The sequence below is a fragment of the Pipistrellus hanaki genome, assembly GCF_964339955.1.
Source record: "Pipistrellus hanaki genome assembly, chromosome: 14".
In the NCBI taxonomy this organism is placed as follows: Eukaryota; Metazoa; Chordata; class Mammalia; order Chiroptera; family Vespertilionidae; genus Pipistrellus; species Pipistrellus hanaki.
This window is the reverse complement of record NC_140516.1, coordinates 40,498,078-40,522,862: the sequence shown is the minus strand read 5'-3', so window position 1 is coordinate 40,522,862 and position 24,785 is coordinate 40,498,078. Positions and strand designations below refer to the sequence as shown.

General features: G+C 37.6%; 1 protein-coding gene across 2 annotated transcripts in view; it reads right to left on the bottom strand.

The window, feature by feature from the left end:
• Positions 1–22,201, bottom strand: part of SLK (STE20 like kinase) — a 43,200-nt gene extending 20,999 nt beyond the window's left edge. The window contains exons 1-9 of one of the 2 annotated variants that reach the window (XM_084904022.1): positions 21,405–22,201; positions 12,824–12,988; positions 10,484–10,532; positions 10,004–10,153; positions 7,033–7,105; positions 6,684–6,878; positions 5,244–5,325; positions 3,329–3,457; positions 1,629–2,984 (exon numbers count right to left, since the gene is read on the bottom strand). In XM_084904022.1, coding sequence (XP_084760148.1) covers positions 1,629–2,984; positions 3,329–3,457; positions 5,244–5,325; positions 6,684–6,878; positions 7,033–7,105; positions 10,004–10,153; positions 10,484–10,532; positions 12,824–12,988; positions 21,405–21,554 — 2,349 coding nt within the window. In that variant the 5' untranslated portion in view covers positions 21,555–22,201. The remainder of the gene's footprint in view (positions 1–1,628; positions 2,985–3,328; positions 3,458–5,243; positions 5,326–6,683; positions 6,879–7,032; positions 7,106–10,003; positions 10,154–10,483; positions 10,533–12,823; positions 12,989–21,404) is intronic. The other variant, XM_084904021.1, reaches the window with a different exon arrangement.
• Between the last annotated feature and the right edge of the window lie 2,584 nt (positions 22,202–24,785).

Genomic DNA, 24,785 nt, shown 5'->3' with positions numbered 1-24,785 from the left:
AAATAAAAGTATTGAGAACAGATAATTACTAGGTTTTGATATGGAGGAAAGCTTAGAAAGCAGAGGGAGCAAAAGTAGAATATGAAAATACTAAACTCAAAATGCATTAGAATTTTAAACTGTCACTTTCCAGTCACCTTTTTGCAACTTCTTATTGTTCTATTCTCCAGGCTTCCAGTTTCCTCTCCTCCCCTTAAGCACCCTAACCAGGCTTCCCCTAAAATCTAAAGTGGGCTTGCCCCCAAAACAGATCTGCATCCCCATAACCTCCAAACTTTCCATTTCTTCAGTTCCTACTAAAATATCCATAATTAACATGACCTTAATTCTCATAGTATTTACATTTTAAAAAAATTAGTATATTTTTATAGTATAGCTTAAAAGTTACCATACATAGTTGCATTACTGAATAAATCAGTGAATGGACTTCAGATTAACAGAATTTCAGTCAGTGAAACAAAAATAAAATGAAGACAATCTAGGCAAGACATAATAATCTGAGGCAGATAGGCAAGCTGATTAGTCATGCCCTAGTCTTATCCCCAAGGTCTGTTTTCCTAAGTTGTTTCTAATTTTCACAGTCTTATCTTCTGCTACCTGTCAACCCAAACTCTCTGTCCATGGTTCACCTGCATCAAAATTCCATGGGATCTTTTGTTACAAATACTGATGCTTGGGCCCCACTCCATATTCCTGTGTAGCTCCCCCCTGCTAAGTCTTAAACACACTAATCTTTAGGAAGTGCAAGTGTTCTTGGTTTTAGTTTTGTTTGTTTTCCCACAATGGTTCTCATGGCAGTAGTAATGGCTACGACTGAGGAAGAAGCAACAGTGGTGATCTGTGTGGGCCAGTGGTAAATCAAGGACTGTTTACACTCTAAACATGCTTTATAAGAGATCATTCTATATGTAAAAAAAAAAAAAAAAAAAAAAAAAAAGAGATCATTCTTTCTCAATTCTCTCATATACTATTGATTCTTGCTAAAATAGTATCTACCTATAGAGACAGTAAATCAACAAGTAGACTGTCAAATTACAGCGGGGAGGGGAGGAAGATCTGGGGGAGATAATAGATCAACCGAAGGACTTTTATACATGCATATAAGTATAACCAATGGACACAAAACTCTGGGGAGGGAGGGGATGTGTGGGAGGGAGGGTGGGGGGCAAAAAAAAAAAAAATCAATAAAATATATTTAAAAAAAAAATAAAAAAAAATAAGCACAGAATAGAAAAAGCCTTTGATACATTTTTTAAAAACTTTCAAATATGTACCACATAGAAGAGAAAAATATATGAAAATAAATGTATAAACACCCATAAAAAAAAAAAAAATAGTATCTACCTATATATAATAAGAGAACCCAAATCACACTAAGCAATAATATATACTGGTTATACCAAGTTGGCAAAAATAAGCAGGTACTACCAAAAAGTTTAAAAGTCACATCTACAACCTCTCTCCTTGGTTCTGTTCATTGATGCCTTTGTAGGCCTTAAGAATTTTATAGGGGTAGCAAATACTACACTGATTTAGTGCTGCCCCATTTCCAAGACATTAGTTTCACATAAACTCTAAATTTCCAAAATGACAAAGGAAAACCCGAATAAGAACTCATGTACACTTACTTGTAAAGATATTGATCCACTGTCTTTAGTTTTGCTTAGGAAGCTAGAGATGGATAAATTCAAGTCAATGCTGCTATTATCAGTAGTAGAACCAGTACCTGAATCAGTATCATTTTCCTTTTGAGTCTCAGATTCTGGTAGCAACATGGTTTCAATTTTTGATAAAGCACCAATTTCCCCTTTATTTTCTGCACCATCAGAGTTGATATTGATACTAGGTATTGGAACAGGCTGAGGTTCACTGGGCTGTGAAGTGGCAGTAACGTCAGGTTCTGTTTTAATTGGCACTTCACATGGAATCTCTTTTTGCTCTGTATCTGTCTGAGTAGTGGCTTCATGAGCACCCTGTGTTTCACTTCCTGAAGCCTTTTCATCAGTCTGAATCACTGCACTTCTGACCTCTATTTCTTCAGTGCTACTTGACTCATTAATTCCAACTTTGTTTGTCCTGGGTTCCTCAGTGGTTTCCACTATATTCTCAAAACTGCTAATCAACTGTCTCTCACCTTTACCTTCTGTAGATTTATGATCTATCTCATTGGTTTCAACTATTTCTCTAAGAGAAACATCCTCAGTACCACTAACCTCAGGACCCTCCTTGGGTTTACTTGGTAATTCCTGACCTGCTTCAACCATTTCTTTCCCATCATTACTCTGAGCGTCCTTAGCATTGTTTTCAACTGCCTTCTGAGCAACATCTATGGCCTCACTTGTTCCTATTGCATTACTTGTATCACTGATTACATCTTTTTTCATTTTCTCATCTTTTTCCAAATTCTTTTGGGTATCTTCCTTTGTAAGCTCAACTTCATTGTCAGTTGTTTGAATATCTATCTCTTTTTCTCCAGTCTCTTGAGAAACTAAATCAATTGTTTCCATAGTAGTATCTTTAATTTCTTCTTCAGATTTTATAACCTTATTTTCAAGTATCTGTTGCTTTTCCTGATCCCTTTCTTCCTCAGGTTTCAGACTCTGTTCAATATTTGTTTCTACAGTTATATTATTCTCTCTTCCTTCGTTGATTGACTTCACGTCTACTCTTTCTTGGTCTTCTATGTCAGGCAGATTTTCAAGCTTGGGTCTCTTCTCCTCTCTCCCATTTTCCTCGATTATTATTGGTCTAGTGTGGAGTTCAACCATAGGTCCTAAAGTTTCATCAATACCCTCCACACCTTTTTCAGGCTCTTCAATAGTGGGTTTTTCATTAAGAACTCTGCTGTTAAATTTATCTTCAGGAGTATTACGTTCTGTTTTTTCTGAGACAGATTCCAAAATACAAGCATTTTGTGAAAGTTTATCTTCTTCAGAGCTGGCAATACTGAGGTCAGAGGAGGCACGCTTACTTGCAGGTATTGGCTGAAAAAGGTTTTATATATTTTTAGTGTTAAAACAAGATGGTGACCAACATTTTACTTTTTTTATTTATTTATATTTTAAAGTTATCTACCTCATATATAATGATCTAATATATTTATTCGGTAAATCTGATGAAGTTATAAAAGTAGTTTAAAGAACTGATAAATCATCACATAATAAATATGATAAAAATGGATAGCAAGAGTAAACTTGCTATTAATCTTCATCTCTAAAATTAGTTTGTACTGCTACCCACCAACTAATCCTTAAATACAGGTATAATCATACCTCAAAACCCAACTCTAAACATTACCTAAATAAAATTTCCTTTCTATTATACTGACCAGAGAATTTTCTGTTTCTTCATCCTCCTCCTCCTCTTTACCATCTTCAACTTCTTCTGTTACTTCAGCCTTTGCCTCTGCAATCAATTCTCGGATTGGTTTGTTGGTATCCACAGTAACAAAAGGATGCTGTCAGATCATTAAAAAGAGCATGCTCAATAACACCTGAAATGCTTGTTCATAAAGTTTCAAAACATAAAACACATTATTATGTGGTAAAAATATGAATACATAGGTAGGAAAAATACAAACACAATCAAGTAATATTACATCTAGTAAAGGAAGAAGGTAAAGGGGATTGAACAGAGGCCTGTAACCCCTACTTGTACCTTTTTAAAGAATCTGAAGGAAATATGTCAAAAATAATGACATTATATCTGTAAGTACACATACATATTTTTGTGTATGTTTGAAAATTTCGTAATATAAAAGTTAAATTTAAATTTAAAGTATGTTTCCAGTTAACTGTATAATACCAGTTCTTAAAAAATAGCAATACTACAGCCGAAACCGGTTTGGCTCAATGGATAGAGCGTCGTCTTAGGGACTGAAGGGTCCCAGGTTCGATTCCGGTCAAGGGCATGTATCTTGGTTGCGGGCATATGCCCAGTAGGGTGTGTGCAAGAGGCAGCTGATCGATGACTCTCTCTCATCAATGTTTTTAACTCTATATCTCTCTCCCTTCCTCTCTGTAAAAAAGCAATAAAATACATTTTTTTTTTTAAAAATAGCAATACATATAAATCCAGTTTAAAGCCTAAATAAAATAACAAAAAATTTTCAAGTTAAAAGTGTCTACAAACACCTGCTTTTTTAACATGGTTCAAATATTCTTTTTTCTTTTTTTTAATTTAAATTCTTTATTGTTTAAAGTATTACAAAAGTATCCTTTTTTCCCCATTGACCTCTCCCCAGCCGCTCCCACCTCCCAGCATATGCCCTCACCCCCCTACTGTCTGTGTCTATTGGTTATGCCCATGGCTCTGAGTAAGAAGACACTTATTATTTCTGTGTACTTGGCACTTAATAGTGTCTGTCACAGACTAAGGCTTTCACATGTGGAGGTAGTAAAATAATAAAAGTGTGTTCCAGGGAATTGTTATTGCACAGAATAAGGCAATTTTTCCTGCTTTCACCACTCCCCTCCAATATAAATACATACAACTAACTTTTCCTATAACTCCTACATTATCGTGTTTTTGAAAACATGATAATGTAGGAGTTATACAGTAACTCAACCTAACAGTAAGTGCCTCAATATTTGCCATTCTTTTTGTTCACCTGTAATATTAACTATCTGACGTTTTATTTCAAATATTATAAACAGGTCCTGCTATAAATCAAAATTATCCAATCACTTTAACACTATTTGTTAAAATCAGCAACGTTTATCCTCAAGTGAAATGAGAAACAAAATGGAAGCACCTAACAAAGCGGAAATAACTAACAAAATAAAAGAACACAAACTCAATCAAAAAAGCACAGAAGGAATGACTTAAAAGTTAAATATCTTGCTGGGACCGGTTTGGCTCAATGGATAGAGCGTCGGCTTGGGGACTGAAAGGTCCCGGGTTTGATTCCCGTCAAGGGCATGTACCTTGGTTGCGGGCATATCCCCAGTGGGGGGCGTGCAAGAGGCAGCTGATCAATGACTCTCTCTCATTGATGTTTCTAACTCTCTATCTCTCTCCCTTCCTCTCTGTACAAAAATCAATAAAATATATTAAAAAAAAAAAAAAAAAAAAAAGGATTAGCAAATTCTTTAAAAAAAAAAAAAAAGTTAAATATCTTTTAGCAATGGCAGCACCTACTAATATATGTTGATAAAATAAATATTAACTACTATAATGTATTTTGAGTTTCCACAAGAAAACTCAAATATAAAAAAAAGCACAATGAATGTATCTTATCTTACCTGTAGTAGCTGAGATGTTGTCCACCTGGAATCCACATTTTTTTCCAAGCATTTCTTAAGAAAGTCCTTAAAATTCGAAGACCTTCAAAATAAAATTTTAGCAATGACATCTCATTTTACTTTCATGTTATTAAAATCAAACAAAACTCTAATAAATTAAGTTTCATTATGTATACAATAGTATTATTCAACATAAAAAACTAGTTAATGAGAATATTAAGATTTTATTAGTTATCTATAATAATAATAATAGCATAATATGCTAATTAGACCGGACAGCCGAATGACCTTCCAGACATCATTCCGGACAAAGCCATGATGGCAGAGGCCGAGACAGAGAGTGTTAATGGGCAATCAGTCAAGAAGGCAAGTGTTTAGGGGTGATCAGGCAGGCAGGCAGAAGTGGTTAGGGACGATCAAGAAGGCAGGCCAAAGGGTTAGGGGAGATCAGGCAGGCATGCGGAGTGGTTAGGGGCAATGAGACAGGCAGGCAAGCAGGTAAGCAGTTAGGAGACAGTGGTCCCGGATTTCAAGGGGGTGCAATCCAGGGTGAGGGACACACACACAAACACACACACACACCCATGCACACATTTTGTGCATTGGGCCTCCAGTTTATTTATAAATACAATTTACACATATAAGTAAGTAGGTTCAAAGTTTTAACCAATGAGATATAACCATATATTCACAAGTATGTCAAGTCACAAAAATTCTTCTATATTAAATTCCACAAATATAGATCAGATATATGCCTCACTTTCTCATAGAACAGAAAATACTTTTTTTGTGTAGAACTCAAGTCACTGGTATCTTCAAGTGTATAGGAAAACCCCTGGCCAGTGTGGTTCATCTGGTTGGAGAGTAGTCCTGGCAACTGAAGGTTAGATTTGATTCCTGGTCACAGCACATACCTAAGTTGTGGATTTGATCCACTGTCGATGTGTCTCTCTCACATCAATGTTTCTTTCTTTATCTCTCCCTCTTTCTCACCTTCCCTCTCTCTCTAAAATTGATTTTTTTTTTTTTTTTTAAGTTACGGGGCCCTAGCCGGTTTGGCTCAGTGAATAGAGCCAAAGGGTCCCGGGTTCAATTCTGGTCAAGGACTCGTACCTCAGTTGCAGGCGCCCATCCACCCAGCCTTGTTCAGGGCATGTGCAGGAGACAACCATTCGATGTATTTCTCTGACACTGATATTTCTTTCTTTCTCTCTCTCTAAAAAAATCAATGGAAAAATATCCTCGGGTGAGGATTTAAAAGAAAAAATTATAGGAAAAGTTAGTTTTAAGAGTTTAAATGGTCCTTAAGTCTTGAAACTATACCAAAATCAGTTTTCTACTTTATATAGTCTTTGTACCATAAATTTAAGTATTCTTGGAAAGTTGGAAGAATAAAGCGTCAAGTTTTGCTTTTTAAAAGCTTTGTTTAGAATATTTTACCATTTTGATGGTTGTGCTAACGTAGGAGGCTCAGATTTTGCTATTTTTAGCAGCACTCGCATTGGGTTTAATTCATGATGTGGTGGTTCTATCTCAGCCATTTCTATTAAAGTGATACCCAGGGACCAAACATCAGCTTTGTAGTCATAAGGTCTGTCCTTTGATGTTTCACACATGACTACCTCAGGAGCCATCCTATGAAAACAGAAAAGTGAAAATTGTTTAACTTAAGACTATTTATTGCAACCTTCATAAAAGATAGACAGTATCACCAATTATGTGAACAAATTAATGAGTATAATAACTGCTGACATAACTAACCTGTAAATCCATAAAAATTAATACATACCAATATGGTGTGCCAATAAAGGAATCTCTCCTTTGGATTGTCCTTGTGTTTTTAGCTGATACTCCAAAATCCGCTTAAAATAAATAATTATACAGAAGTGTTACTGATAGTGTTTAAGCAAAGTTCCCTGGAGTCAATGAAGTTTGGGAAAACATATCAAGTCCTTCATAAGGCCATTCTTATTAAAGGGTAAGGAAAATAAACTTCTCTAACCATCCTAATTTTGACCACCCTCTTTCTATCACACCGACTCACCAAAAATGATGCAGAAAAGATTACATCATTAAAACACTTAATACCACCATCTTTATACATCTTCAGATCACAAATTCTCCAGAATTGAAGAACAAGATTGTAATTTTAAAGCAGACCAGGCTATCCACTTCAAAACAATGTCAACTAGTGCTACATTATAATTAAATCAATAGATATAAACATTTTTCTATAGTGGGAAAAACAAATTATACCAAAGCAGCCTTATGATAGCATATGGCTTGCTAACTTCCTCAGAAAATTATATTACAAAGAAAAAAATTAGGAACCATGTTTTCTTATTTAAATTATAGAGCACAGCCGAGACCGATTTGGCTCAATGGATAAAGCGTCGGCTTGGGGACTGGAAGGTCCCGGGTTCGATTCCGGTCAAGGGCATGTACCTTGGTTGCGGGCATATCCCCAGTAGGGAGTGTGCAAGAGGCAGCTGATCGATGACTCTCTCTCATCGATGATTCTAGCTCTCTAGCTCTCTCCCTTCCTCTCTGTACAAAATCAATAAAATATATTAAAAAAATAAAAATAAAATAAAAAAATAAATTATAGAGCACAAAGGAAATTAAAAATGGTGGTGGAGTAAGTAGATACTACTACACAGACACATTCCCAGAACCAAACTGGAATTACAACTAAAATACAAAAAAAAAAAACAAAAAAAAACCTGAATAAGCAACTAAAAACTAGCTGGAGAGAATCCTGATAACCAAGGACAGAAAGTGGAGACTGCATAGAGACTGAGAGAGAAGAAGGGAGAGAGAGAGAGAGAAAAAAACATCCAAATGAAAGTGTAACATCAATCAGCTGCCTACTACACACTCCCTGCAGGGGTCAAGCCAACAACCCAGGCATGTACCCTGACCAGGATTCTAACCAGCAACCCTTCATAATATGCATAACCAACTGAGCCACACCGGCCAGAGCTGTATCTGTAATTTTGTCAGATATTGCCAAATTGCTTGCCCCTTCCCTTGTGGTAGGCAAAATAATAGTCCCCAAAGATGTCTAAATCTTAATCCTCTGAACTAAGTACATCACAACACTTCACATTGCAGATGTGATTAAATCAAACAGGGCAATTATCCTGAATTATCCAGGTGTGTCACTGGAATCCCACGGTTCCTTATAAGAAGGAAAGGAGGCTCCGAATCAGATACAGAGAAGATGCTAGTATTGACGATGGAGAATGGATCCATGAGCCAAAGAATGCAGGCATCCTCTAGAAGCTTCTGCTAAAGAAATGGATTATCCCTTGGAGTCTCTAAAAGGAATGCAGCCCTGCCAACACTTTACCATTAGGACTTCTGACCTCCAGAATTGTAAGAGAATAAATTGTTGTTTTAAGCTACTCAAAAATCTGTGTTGTTTTAAGCTACTCAAAAATAAATTTTAGAGAACAGCAACAATATAAAGCCGTTATTAAACACCATCTTTTAAGTTTACAACAGAGACAACCATTAATAGCAACATAAAACTCCTATAGCTGCCTAAATTACCTCATGTCATACATCTATCTTTCAAGGTTTCATGTTTGACATGCCACAATTCTCAAAATTAAATACCAAAATCCAGCATTTAGTACTTATGTCCCAAGGCCTGGGACAGTAAATGTTAGCTACTATTATTAACCATAACTATAATTCTAACTTTTGGGATATTTCATTGGTAGAACTCTTAAAACTCATTAAATCCTACTTTGTAATCTAACTATTTGTGTTTATTATATGGTTTTCTCTCTTTCTCTCTCTCTCTCTCCCTTCCCTCCATTTCCTCTCTTTCGATTAAAAAAAAAAAAAAATCAATACAATATATCCTTAGGTGAGGTAAGACATAAAAGAGTAACATTAAGTCAGAATTACAAAAACTCAGAAACGAGGTGGCAGGAACTTGAAAAAATTAGAAATAAAAAATCATTTAGAAAAAAAGACTAAATTAAGAGGAATGCAATATCAGGTAAACAAATTCATACCCATTACCTCTCCACACCTGTAACAAATATTAGCAAGGATGTGGAGAAATTGGAATCCTTATGCAATGCTGATAAGAACGAAAAATGGTGCAACTACTATAGAAAATTATATGGTAGTTCCTCAAAAAAATTAGCACAGAATCATCATATGATCCAGCAATTCCACTTTTGGAATACCCAAAAGAATTGAAATCAAGGGCTCAAACAGGTATTTGTACACCCATGTCCACAGCAGCATTATTCACAAGAGCCAAAAGGTAGAAGCAACCAAAGTGCCCATCAATGGATGAAAGGATAAACCAAATGTGGCATATATGCAAATACTACTCAGCTTTTAAAAGGAAGGAAATTGACACATGCTACAAAATGGATGAACCTTGAAGACATGTTAGGTAAAATAAGCCAGACACAAAAGGACAAATATTATTTGATTCCATTTATATGAGGTACCTGGAGTTGTCAAATTCATAGAAAGAGAAAGTTAACAGTTGTTGCCAGAAGTTGTGGGAGACAGAGCAATGAGGAGCCAGTGTTAAAAGTTTCAGCTGGAGAAGATGAAAAGTTTTGGATAGTGCTAATAGTTGTACAACAATGTGAATGAATTTAATGGTACAAAACTGTACACTTAAAAATGTTTAAATGGTAAATTTTGTTAAGTATATTTCACCATAATAAAAAAATGAAGATAAAAAGCACAAATTCAAATGCCTTATTTTAAAGAAATAAACTTACCCAATTTAATATCTCCATCTAGGGTAAAAAGAATGTTGCCAGCCTTTAGATCCCTGTGGATGATTTTATTATCATGTAAGTAGTTCAATGCCTCTAAGGTCTGTTTACAGACTACTTGTATTTGGGACTCAGTTAATGGTCGCTCAAGTTCTGTAAGGAAAAAGTAAACAAATCTAGATTTTTACACAATGAAAACATGTCAGCAGCCTCTTACTTTTACCATCATTGTCAATGATTTATATAGTGAATTTATTTTAGAAGAACTGAATATCTATAAGATTACTTTCCTCGTATATTATACTCATCATTTAATTTCAGAATTTTATTACAATTGTCTAAGAATATAAAAATGTAATTAAGCTGATTTCTTAACTGATTGAATTTCACCTACCAATAAGATATATGCATAAATGTTTGAAATCCATCAATTTTTATTAAGTGTAATTTAAGATATGAACATAAAGGAAAAAAGGTATTTACCAAGCATCACAGCATCCACTGCTCCACCTGCACAAAATTCAATGAGGATCTGCAAGCATATAAAAAAGCATGCATTTAACATTGAGCTTGAGTATTTTTCCTTCAATTTAGCAAAAAGGATAAAAAAAATAGCTGTCAAATTAACTGGACTATGGAAATAATATTATGCTAACCATACAAGTGTTAAAAGTATTAGAAGTCTTAATGACAATCATTTGAGAAAGCACAAAGAGAACACATTCTGGAAGTATGTGCTTTTTTTGTTAATCACCATTTTTAGCGTGCCTGCTTCTCTAAAATAACCAGGCATAAAATTTTTCCTCAGGACAGTATTTTTTTTAATTTATTGATTTGAGAGAAAGAAACATGGACCCACTGTTCCACCGATTATGCATTCATTGGTTGTCTTTTGTGTGTGCCTTGACTGGGGATCAAACCCGCTCAGTGTATAGGAACAACACTCTAACGTAGGGGTGTCGAACTCAATCAGAGAAGGGGCCAAAATCTAAAATCCAGCCTAAATCGCGGGCCAAATGGTTTACTGAACAGTCATAAACTGACAATGTCATAAACTGACAGTGGAGTGCAGTGATGACAGCGCGGTGCGGGCCACATTGCAAGGCCTGGCGGGCTGGATTTGGCCCGCGGGCCTTGTGTTTGACACATGTGCAACTGAGCAACCCAGCCAGGGCCAGGAAATACTATATATCCATTTCATCACTACTAAATGATTTTATTACTTTCATTTTTAAGGTAACTATTGTGATTTAAGTGATCAAATGTAGTATTTTTAGCTTTACTAATAGAAATAAATCCGGAAAATATAGAGAGTTCGAGTTAAAAAAAACAAACGATATACACAAAACCTTTAGATCCTAGCTCAATTATCACTTCCTGATTAATGCCTTCCCAGACCTTCCTGTACATACCAGCATGTACCTTTCCTTCTTAACCCTTATCACAGTTGTAATTTTGACAATGATGCTTTGGTTAATTAATGTCTACCTCTCCCACTAACCTGTTGTTTCCCTTCACAGTTGTCCAACTTTTTATGTTATACTAGTCTTGAATAAATATCTTATCTCTTTATAAAATCATCTAGGAGTTCATTTTTATCATAATCTCTGGAAACATTTTTTAAGAGACCTGATCAGTTACATTAAAAGATATCACAGTAATAATAACTGTAACTTTTTTAAAATTACAAATATTAACAAATTACATACCTTCCTGTTTTGTTTTCCCTCTATATAATAACAATTTATTTTTCACAGATGCTTGTCAATTACAAATTGTTTTTAAATGCATTATATCATTTAAAAAATAATTTGGGAGGTAGGTCATTGACTCATCCTATGAGTACACAGACTCATAAAAGTTAATTGATTTATTTAAGCTCCTAGCACCACCAGGATCAAAAAACATAGGCCTTTGATTCCTAGTCAGATATTATTTGTTCTACCTACTCTTCTGTCATAACACTTTGCTTCTTCCTTCAAGGAGAAAAACGAAAACTGCATTTCAAAAAGCCCTCTTGGTTAAATTAGTGTTGGTGCAGAGCAAGAGACTGGTTACTATAATAAACATTAATTTTTATATCTACTTGTGTCTAATATTTTCTAAAAATGAACATAATTTATACATATAGCCTGAACTACTTATATCATCTACTGAAGCAAGGCCTGATTATATAAGATAAATACATAACATTTCTAGAAAGCATTTTATATTTATTTTATTTTTTTTCCTAACCCTAACCCTAACCCCTAACCCTAACTCTAACCCTAACCCTAACCCTAATAGAAAGCATTTTATAATTTATTACATGATTTAGAAAAAAATTAGGGTAATAAAATTGTAAGCAAAAGAAATTTTTAAAAATTTTCAAGTAAATGCTAAGATTTAAAAAAATAAGAAAAGGCTATTTAATATCATAGTTTAGGAAATTTAATATTCTAACCAAGTTTCTCCATTTGGGTCCAATGTCAAACAATCATGAAATATGGTACAATCTGAAATACACATCTGAATACATAGGTGGGCAAATAGATTTACAGTTGTGAGTAGCAAAACAGAGAATTAATAAAGCTATTTTAATAATCATAACTTGCATGTCTTTTTCCATATGAGTAAATGTAAACCTGCTTTTGCCCACCCTTGTATCTGTTGAAGCTAAGGGTAATTATGTTGTCAATGACCCACTCATCCGCAGATAACTCTCAACACAATTAACTAAACAAAAGAGGTTATATACAAAATAGGCTTTCAAAATTTATAAACCTCTTTAGGACAAAACCTCATTTTGACTAGTACTCCTATAGATCAACAGAAAATACTTACCCAAAGATTGTTCTCATAATAGAAGGCATCTAAAAGTTTTACTATATTTGGGTGATCACAAGACGCTAAAATATCAATTTCAACCATGTAATCTTCAAGTTCTTCTTCAGATTTGGTGTCAATCACCTTTGCAGCAGCTAAAACATTGGTCTCTTTATTCTGGGCCTAAAAATTAAGATAAAAAATATCCCATTGCATACTTAGTTTTTTAATTTTATTTTTAATAAACTTCATTTTTTAGAATAGTTTTAGGTTCACAGAAAAGTTGAGCAGAAAGTACAAAGTTTCCATATACGCCCTGCTTCTACACATACTCTCCCGCACTATCAATGCCCTCTTGACACATCTTTATCATTCTCAGACCACTGTTTGTATTTGGTGTACAGTCAATCCATTTTTTAAAAAATATATTTTATTGATTTTTTACAGAGAGGAAGGGAGAGGGATAGAGAGCTAGAAACGTCGATGAGAGAGAAACAACGACCAGCTGCCTCTTGAACACCCCCTACCGGGGATGTGCCCGCAACCAACGTACATGCCCTTGACCGGTATATGCCCTTGACCTGGGACCCTTCAGTCCGCAGACCGACGCTCTATCACTGAGCCAAACCAGTTTCGGCTAGTCAATCCATTTTGACAAATGTAGGACATGTGTCCACCACTATATTATATAAAATAGTTTCACTGCCCTAAAAATCCTCTATGCCATACCCATTCATCCCTCCCTCCTTCATAACCCCTGGCAGCCATTGATCTTTTACTCCATAGTTTTGCTTTTCCAGAAATCACATAGTATATAGCCATTCAGATTGGCTTCTTTCATTAAGTAACATACATTTAAGGTTTCTCCATGTCTTTTCATGGTTTGACAAATTTTTTTAGCACTAAATAATAGTTCATTATATAGATGTGAGAATTTATGCATTCACCTACTGAAGGCATCTTGGTTGTTTCCAACTTTCAATAATTATGAATAAAGCTGCTACAAACATACATGTGCATGTTTTTGTGTAAGCATAAGTTTTCAACTCCTTTGGGTAAATACCAAGGAGCACAATTACTGGATCATATGGTAAGAATATATTTAGTTTTGTAGGAAACTGCCAAACTGTCTTCCATTTTTCACTTCCACCAGCAATGAATGAGAGTTCCTACTGTGCCACATTCTTGTTAGCATATGGTGTTGTCAATGTTTTGGATTTTCACCATTCTAAAATGGTTGTACAGTGATATCTACTTGTTTTAATGACATATAGTGTTGAGCATCTTTTAATGTACTCACTGACCATCTGTAAATCTTTGGTGAGATGTCTGCTCAGATCTTTTGTCCATTTTTAATCAGATTGTTGGTTTTCTAATAGTTAAGTTTTAAGAGTTCTTTACATATTTGAATAGTAGTTTATCAGATATCTTTTGCAAACATTTTCTCCCATTAGTGGCTTGTCTCAATTTTTTTTTTATCCTAGAGGCCTGGTGCATGAAATTTGTGCACCAGAGGGGGGCTGTCTTTAGCCCAGCATACACCCTCTGGCAGTCCAGGAGCCCTCGCTCTGAGGTTTAGAATAAAAAACTTTGCAAAGGAACAAGGAACCCAAACTATAGGTGACAGCTTCCCTGGTTCATATATAATTAAATACTTCACTTATTGAAGTTTTAATCACTTATTCACTGAGTTATCTAATGTTCACACAATATCATTCTCTGGCCATTAAATTAATTCCTATTTCCAAAATTTTATTTAAAGTCACTGTCTCCCATTTTGCAATTATAATGATACTACTTTGTTTATCTAACCACAGGTGCTAAAAGACTTTTAGCACCTGTGGTTAGATAAACCAGAATTTTTTCTTCAAAAGGTCCTTAAATAGTTTATTAATTTAAACAGCAAGAGATTGCAACTGTATGACACAACTAAATTCAATGACAGATAAAACATGACCTTTACCTGGCCAACAATAATACTAAGGCATCAATCAATAAAGGACATATTCCAATTTCAGAGATGTTAAAAATTAAGAAATCTGTCATAACTGATGAAAATACAACATTATGTTGTATCTCTAAGAAAGATACACAGTTGAGCCAATAATAATTAGAACTCGCCGAAACCGGTTTGGCTCAGTGGATAGAGCATCGGCCTGCGGACTGAAAGGTCCCAGGTTCAATTCCGGTCAAGGGCATGTACCTTGGTTGCGGGCACATCCCCAGAGGGGGGTGTGCAAGAGGTGGCTGATCGATGTTTCTCTATCATCGATGTTTCCAACTATCTATTCCTCTCTCTTCCTCTCTGTAAAAAATCCATAAAATATATATTTTTTTAAATAAATAATTAGAACTCACCGTCCACCTAAGTCAGAAGAAATAAGCCAATGAAACATAACCCCTTCTCTAATAATAGCATAATATGCTAATTAGACCAGAAAACTGACCAACCTTCTGGAAATCATTCTGGATGAAGCCATGACTGTGGGGGCCAAGGCAGAGACAGTTAGGGGCAATCAGGCAGGAAGGCGAGTGGTTAGGGGCGATCAGACAAGCAGGCAAAGGTGGTTAGGGGCAATCAGGCAGACAGGCAGAGTGACTGGGACAATCAGGCAGGTAGAGTGGTTAGGGACAATCAGGAGGCAGACAGGAGAGTGGTTAGGAGCCAGCAGCTCTGGATTGTGAGAGAGATATCTAAGTGCTAGTTTAGGGGGATCGAGTCTAAACTGGCAGTTGGACATCCCCTAGGGGTCCTGGATTTTGAGAGGGTGTAGGCCAGGCTAAAGGACATCCCCTGCTCCCCATGCATGAATTTCATGCACCAGGCCTCTAGTTTTAATATAATACTCTGAGAAGAAAGAGACAAGAGGAACTGTCTTTGAAGAGGCATACTATAAAATATAAATTCTGGTAATAGACTAAGGATATTGTGAGTGAAGTTAAAAGTCATTCTACTTCTGCATGCTTCTACTAATGTCCTTAGAGATTTTAAAAATGTCTTTTACTTATGAATGGAATAGTATGAAGAGGAGGAAAGTAACACTAGATAATCTCTAAAGTTCTGATTAAACCAACAATGGAACCTTTTTGTTTAATGTAATGAATAAAAGTTACATTAGAAAGTATAGTGCCTCCTACATTAATGCTTGAAAATAACAATTATTCATCAGGATTTGGTTCTAAAGAACTCTGAAACTCAAAACTGAAATAAACATTGATAAGCATGTAATACTACATTTTAAACAAATATAATGGAGATAAGTGTTAAAAAGAAACAAGCTCGCCATAGCCAGTTTGGCTCAGCAGATAGAGTGGACCGAAAGGCCTCGGGTTCGATTCCAGTCAGGGGCACGTACCTTGATTGCAAGCTCCTCCCTGTCTGGGCTCGTGCAGGAGGCAACCAATCTGTGTTTCTCTCACATCAATATTTCTCACTGTCTTTTCCTCTCTCTTCCACTCTCTTTAAAAAAATCAATGGAAAATATCCTTAGGCAAGGATTAAATAATAATAATAATAATAGAAAAACGGACTATTTAAAAATGTTTCAAAAGAAACAATCTCATTTTCACATAAAGAATTAATGAAATAACTAAACAAATATTAATAAAAATAGAATAACACACACCAAGATAGTACTTGACATTGATAAAATGTTTTCATAAAACTTACTGCCTTAATTTTCATAAATCATGAATAGAGCTTGGCCACTTTACATAAACAACTAGGGGCTACAGGGAAACATAATGATTAAGTTTCCTGTACTGTTTTCATGTTCTAAATCTAAACGAAGTAGTGTAAAAATTACATCATCTTACATTACTCTTGTTTCAACTATAGCTTATTTATTAGCTTATTTAACCAATCAGGGTCCAGCCAGGAGAAAGAAATCATATTGATCATTTTAAAAGAGAATTTGATATAAATAATTATTGATTCTGTTGTTATAGGTAATTAAAAAATAAACAGAAGATTAAGAGAGTCTGGGAGGTGGAAGTACTGTAACAACTGCAGGAAAAGACTAGTAGTACCCTGGGACCAGGGGAGCCAAGGGATTGGAATTATTAAAACTCAGAAGCTTGGAGGAAAGGTTCTGCAGAGCTGAAACTCAGATCCCTGGGGAGAGAGTGCTGCTCTGCTGCTGGCCTCTCTGAACTTGGAAGAGGGGTCTTATGGAATTTTTGAGGAAGAGGGGGCCAGCCAACTGGAGCTGGTGTTATGAAAGGTTATGATGAGGCTAGCTCTGAGTGTTGCAAAAACTACAAACTGGATTTAACTCCTGTCGCTGGATGAGGAATTTCCACTAGGATGATGGCATAGTAACAGGAAAGCAAACAGGAAGCCCACAGAAAAGGAAAAAGGTAAAAGTCCTTTCTTCATCCATCTCCTTACAGCCTTCCTCTAGTGCTCCAAAATTGTTAAAACTACAAATGAGCAGCTAGCAAGGTAGAAAAGTGATTTACAAAATGGTTAAAATCTATAATACACAAATAAACAAGAGAAAAACATGTAATAGGAACATGAACAAGAGAACTGAACCCGAAAGAAGAAATTCAATCTACCAATAAAGCTATCAAAAGAATTACTTATTAGTAATTAGTAGTCAGAGAAAGATGAATTAAAACCACAAAAAATATATATGTATAACAACATTAGATTGTCAAAACTGAAAAATTTTGACAATATCAAAATTGTTGTCAAGGATGCAGAGCAAGGAAATTCTCATATGCTAGCTGGTAAGAGTGTAACTTGGTATACTTTGAAATCATCTAGTAAAATTAAAGATACACTACCCTATAATCCAGCAATACTACAGAAACACCAATCAAAAAGGATATATACCACCCTCTACATGTTCACAACAGCACAATTTACAATAGCTAAGATTTGGAAACTGTCTAAGTGCCCATCAGCTAATGAGTGGATTAAAAACTTGTGGTACATCTACACAATGGAATACTACACTGCTGTAAAAAAAAAAAAAAAAAAAAAGGAACTCTTTTTTTTTTTTTTTTTTTTTAATATATTTTATTGGGGTTTTTTTTGCCCCCCTCCCTCCCTCCCACACAACCCCTCCCTTCCCAGAGTTTTGTGTCCATTGGTTGTACTTATATGCATGTATATAAAAGTCCTTCGGTTGATCTATTATCTCCCCCAAATCTTCCTCCCCTCCCCGCTGTAATTTGACAGTCTACTTGTTGATATACTGTCTCTATATCTATCAAAAAAAAAGGAACTCTTACCATTTGCAACAGCTTGGATGGATCTGTAGAGCATTTTGCTAACCAAAATAAGCCAGTTGGTAAAAGATAAATATCACCATAATTTCACTCATTTGTGGAATATAATGAACATAAACTGATGAACAAAAATAGATCCAGAGACATAGAAGCATTGAACAGATGGTCCAACCTCAGAGGGTAAAAAGGTTGGGAGAGGGTTAAGAGATCAACCAAAGGACTTGTGTGCATGCATATAAGCATAACCCAAGGACACAGACAGTAGGGGAGTGAGGGCATGTGATGGAGTATGGGAATAGCCAGGGAGAGATCAATGGGGGAAAAGGAGACATATGTATTACTTATAAACAATGAAAATTTTAATTAAAAAAAAATAAATAATAAAAAATAAGCCTTCGCCAGTTTGGCTCGGTGGATAGTGTGGGCCTATGGACCAAAGGGTCTTGGGTCCAATTCCAGTCAAGGGCACATACCTAGGTTGCAAGGCTTCTCCCCAGCCAGGGCCCTGGTCAGGGCTCATGCAGGAGGCAACCAATTGATGTATTTTCTCTCACATCGATATTTCTCAGTCTTTCCCTCTCCCATTCTCTCTAGAAAATCAATGGAAAAATATCCTCCATAATAAATAAAAAATGAATAAATAAATAAAAAGTTTGAGGGATATATGTTTTCCTTTATATGTCAAATAAAACAACATTAAAGAGAAAATTAAAAATAAAGATGTCAGAGACTTAAAAAAAAAGAGAAAATAGATTAAAAATAGGGAAGACAGATTTGTGTAGTGCTGAACTGAGTGGAAAGAATACAAGTATATGATGGAAAAATGTTTCAAATAAATTAAGTACTTAAGATGATTGCCTGTTTATAATTTAATCTTAATAAGTTACTAATTTCCATAAGTAAATGATGGTTACAATCAATTTTAGAAAGTTTTCTACAACATACAATACTGAAATTTAGTAGCTTTTCCACACACAGAAAGTTTATAAATTTAAAATTTCTAGCAAATCTTGGAAAACAGAAACTTTCAGAAAAAAGAGAAAAATCAGGTCAGATAAGTTTAAACTTTCTTCTAAAGAAATGTCAGGCTGGGAGAGCACATCCCTGTCCCATCCTATATTTGCTTCTGAATTCTAAATATAATAACAGTAATTTCTACCACTTACTGAGCCCTTTTATTTTTATTTTATTGGTTTTTTACAGAGAGGAAGAGAGGGATAGAGAGTTAGAATCATCGATGAGAGAGAATCATTGATCAGCTGCCTCTTGCACTCCCCCCATTGGGGATGTGCCCGCAACCAAGGTACATGCCCTTGACCAGAATCGAACCCGGGACCCTTCAGTCCACAGGCCGACGCTCTATCCACTGAGCCAAACCGGTTTCGGTATTACCAAGCCCTTTTTATGTGCCTTATATTATCTCCTTTAATTTTCACACATTTAAAACAAATCTTACTGATCAGGAAAAGTGAGACATGGAACAATTAAGTAATTTGTCCAACTCACAGACTATTGAGGTAGGCAAGATATAGTACAATTTCAGAGCCAGTGTTTTAATACTACAATGTTCTATTCAATAAAACACTTATACCATGAAAACTGCTTCTAATCACCTACCACCTTCTAACCACCGGATTGCAGGTGTCTTGAGTAACTTATTTTTGCCTTTCCCAGATTAACTGCATACTCAGAATTCTACTAGGTGAAGAAATCAAAACAAACGTTTGGGGAAACCTGTGATTCTCCAGCTAAGAAAATGGAGGTCCAGAGAAGTGTCCTGTCCAAGACCCCCGAGCTGGTTTGTGACAGCCAACACTACAGCACAATTCCCAGAGTGATCCTCCCACCGCACTAAAAGCCCTTCCTTCCTACCATACATCTAAACTGCAAACTCTCTTTGGAACCCATTCTCTATGCTCCACACAAGCACTGAAGTTTATTTTGCCAACTTTCACAGCATACCATAACTTCAATAGCACTCGCATGTAGGTAACATGCATTCTTTCATTTCAACAAACTCAGAGAGATACACTATGTGCTAAGGCAACTGATGAACCCAAATGTTTATCAGAATTTACATTTGGCCTCTGGTTTTATCATAAAAACATAAACATGTTAACTATAACATGTAACAGTGCCATAGCAGACATGTGAAGAATGTGTTCTGAAAGCACACGGAGTGTATATTTCAGCCTGAGTAAAGAATGAGCAAGGCAAGGGGCTGGGAGGTGCACCTGAGGCAGAGCAAAGGCAGAAGTGTGCTGGTGCTTAGAAAGGAGGGGGGAAATTCTATCATTTTTACAATGGACATTCGAGTAAAAAACAACAGTAAATATGGGGCCAGAAGACCTGAGTTCAAATCTAAACTGTGTGACTAACTCTGACCTGTGTGACTTTGAACAATTTCTGACTCTGTGTCATCTGTGAAATGTAGATACCACCGATCTCTCTCCCTCACAGGACTCTCATGGGGCCAAATTATGTGAAAGTGCTTTAGGCCTGTATAAACATCAGTTCTTTGTTTTCACGTGGATCTTTCCCCCAAACCTGTGTCTCATAAAAACCTCACCCTTCAGGATGAAAATAGTCTAATGACATCATTCAGATGCCCTTATGGGATAATAAACAGCTAACACTAATGCCTTCAGATTGAATCCTCAAGACTCTTTATACTGAAATATAAATAAATAGATAAAGAAAGTGTGTGAGGTTTTTTTTAATTTCTTAAGCACTGGTATTGACTTCTAGTCAATGCTTCCTCTGGAAACTAGTACTAAACGCAGGTTTTCTTCTGGAAATTTTCTATCAGAAATTCCACTCCATTTTATAGGACGTTGTGAAGCAACCAATTCAAGAATAGTGGATAAGTAGCAATCGCTGTGCTCTCATCCCAAGACATAGGTTATGTGTTACCTATGTATTTGCCCTGACTCTTAAAAAAAAAAAGCAGCTGGTTTAGTACAATCATACACACGATTGCAAACAGCTAGTAGACAAACATAAGGCCACTGAAAAGCGTAATGAGTTTCTGTAGTGAGTATGGTTTTAAAGTACTTGCAGGCCACACCACCTGACCCCTGCTTTCAATTAAAGAGCTTTCCCCACTTCCTTTAAAGTTTGACAGAGTAGCCAGTGTAAGAACCTCACCTCCCTTGAGCAATCCCTCTTTAACGTCCAACCTTAAACCCTCCTGTCCTGATTGCTCCTTGGATGACAGCCTGGATGTCAGTTTCCGAAGTCAAAAGATGGGCAAGAGACAGGAAAGGGACAAGGAGGGGGGGTGAAAGAAATCCTCGTGCCACTCCAGGACAATGGCTGTTTTATCTTACAGAGCGCAACTTCCCGTTTTTCTCCCCCTTACCTTGTACACTTTCCCAAAGGCTCCGTCGCCCAATTCTCCTATGATTTCCCAAAACTCCTCCGGGTTCAGGTCCCTCTTCACGTGCTCGTACTGCTTCTTCTTCTTCTCGCTCCCCAACTTGAAGATCTTACGGAAATTGAAGAAGGACATGTTTCCTCCCAACAGAGTTCCTGGCACTTAAGGACTTAACAATAAAAGGCAAAGTTTCTCCTCCCTCTTCTCCCGCGCGAGCCCGGCGGGCGGCGGCGGCGGCGGCGGCGGCGGCGGGCGCGGGCTCTCCCGGCTCCCGCCGCTCCGGCTGGGCGTCCCGGGGAAGGCGGGGCGCAACTCGGACTCCGACCCACGGGAAAGGGGGGCTGCGCGAGCGGTCCCTCGGCCGAGCCCGGGGCCCGCGGGCCGCGCGATGGGTGCCTTTGCCCCCTGTCGGCCCTCGCGGGGGCGGCACCTGCCCGGACTCGGTCCCAGTCCGGCCCGGCCCGAGGGGTCCGAGCGGTCCCAACGCCCGCGGTCAGTCGCCGCGGCTTAGGCCCGTGTCACGGCGAGTCTCCAGGGGCGGCGCCCACACCGGGCAAGGGACGCGGCCGGCGACCTCTGGGGCCGGCAAGTCCCCGAGGCCGAGCTCTCCCGCCTCGGGCCGCGAGCCCGGCGTCCCCTCCGCAGCTGTCCGCTCCCGCGGCGCGAGGCCCGCGCGTCCCCTAGGCTCCCGAGCTCCGCCGCCGCCGCCGCCTCGCTCCCTTCCCAGCCCACACAGCCTCGCTCTGGAGCGCGCGCCGACGCCGACGCCGACGCCACTGCCGCAGCGCGCGCCGCGCTCCGCAGGCCGCGCGCCCCGCTCGCCGCGCGCTCCCGTGGGGGCGTGCCCCCTGGCCCCGCGCACGCGCGTTGAGCGCAACTTGCCGGCGGCCTGGAGGGGCTCGCAGGCGTCCCTCCCCCGGTGCGACGTGGACTTGGGCGTCCCTCGCTCCTGACGCATTGTTCCCCACTGACCTTCTAAGACCCTAAAAGCCTATCGGCCCAGGATTTTGGTAGAGTTGCCCCGCGGGCAAGACCCTGTGGATGTTGATGGCGGATGTGGCCTCCATGCTGGATCTGAGAAATTTTGTAAACACTGAATGCTGAGCTGTACCGATGGGCTCCCCCCACTCGAAAGGATTTTTCTTGCTTTCAAATGGGGCCAACAGTACAGTGAGAGGAGCATGTGTGATGGCTGGGAGCTTTAGAGCCAGAAATTACCAGCTCTGTGACCTTGGGCAGTTTTGTTTTTTTTTCTTTCATTTTTTTTAAGGTATTTTATGTGGCCGAAACCGGTTTGGCTCAGTGGATAGAGCGTCCGCCTGCGGACTGAAAGGTCCAGGTTCGATCCTGGTCAAGGGCATGTACCTTGGTTGCGGGCATATCCCCATAGGGGGTGTGCAAGAGGCAGCAGATCGATGATTCTCTCTCATCTATTTTTCTATTGTAATTATCACTCTTCCTCTCTGTAAGAAATCAATAAAATATATATTTTTTAAAACGTATTATATGTGCACATATCTTACTATTACCCCTCTACCCCACTCTTACACATGCCCTGATTCCTTCACACACACACACACCCACACACACACACAGTGTTTTGCATCCATTGGTTATGCTTATTTGCATACAAGTTCTTCGGTTCATCTCTTATCTCCCCCACCTCTCCCTACCTTTCCTTTCTTACAGAGAGGAATAAATGAGGCCATGGATATAAACCGTTTACCCGGTGCCTGCTCAATTTTATTTCTTGCTGTTGCTACAAGTGTGCTGGTAAGTCCGACCTGTGTGCTTCAGTGGTTGAGCGTGGACTTATGAACCAAGAGGTCACGGTTGAATTCCCCATCAAGGCACATGCCCAGGTTGCAGGTTCGATCCCCAATAGAGGGTGTGCAGATGGCAACCGATCAATGATTCTCATCTTTGATGTTTCTCTATTCCTCTCCCTCCTCTCTGAAATCAATAAAAAAAATTTTAAGTGTGCAGGTAGATAGACATAGATATATATATATATAAAGCCTGTAAGTCCACTTCTCAAATGATGACCACAACACTCCTTGAGGGTAACCTACCTGCTGCTGGCCACTTCAACAACCGTATTTCCAGGCCACCCTTCCTGACTTACTGCCTTGGCTTCCAGATCTACCTCTGGCCCCTTGGGCAGCATGAGTGGAAGAAGGCTTGGGCCATGTGAGCGTTGGCTGGAATCTACCAGATAGTGACCTGCCTTCCTGTTCTCCACCAGAAAGGAGTGGTGAGGGCAGTGGCTTGTTACTCATCATTGTATCCAAGAACCTGACAACATTCCTAACATATTATATAATAAGAAGGCAGTTCCCTTGAATGAATAGAGTTTATCTGGAGCAGAGGCCAAATTGCTGTCTATATAAGACCCAACCATTTTTCCCTCCAGCCCCAAAACTCTTCTTCCAGAAAGAGGATTAAAATCATTTTGTTTCTCAAGATCCCTCTTGGTTTTTTCCCCCCATAGTTTCATTAAGGTAGAATTGATACGCAACAAACTGTACATATTTAAAATATACGATTTTATGTTTTAACAGATGTATACATCTGTGGCAATAAAAACTAATCTATTTTTAACTATTATTATTTATGCAGGTGGCACTAGAGGTAAAGGTAATACATACTCATTATGGAAAATTTTAAATGCACAAAGAATAAAATAAGAAGCAAAGACATACTTTAATTCTACCATCCAGATATAAACATTGGTAAGATTGTATTGTATTCCCAAACAGAACTTTTTGGCTGTGGATGACTTTTATTTACGTGGATTAAAGTATATGAATATAAAGGTTTGCACTCTACACATTTCATATTTCCATACCATTAGCAACGGTTGCCTTAAAACGTGAAATATTTAGATTACATAGAACTTTTCTCAACTTTAGATAAAACATTGATAAATATCTCTACAAATTTTTTTCCCATATATTTGATTATTTCCTTAAGGAAATTACCAGAAGCAAATTTGGGTCAGAGGGTTTAAATCTGTTTCCTTTTTTTGCTATTTTCAAAATAGAAAAACGTTTACTGTTTTCTCAAATTAAAAGATAGTATATCCTTGTTGTAAACTAATTCAAGTAATATAGAAATGGTAAATTAGAAACCTGTCTGAATTCTGCCTTCCCTCTACCCAACTTCAGTCCCAACCTAACCACTGTGAAACTTAAGCCTATGAGCAAGAGGGAATTTTGGGGAGTTAGAAAAAAAAAAAAAAAAAAAAGTTCTAAAAGTGTATTGTAGTAATGATTACACAACTGTGTACATTTAAAAAATACTTCTAAAAATGTATGCTTAAATAAATAAATAAATAAATAAATAAATAATGTATGCATAGAAAAA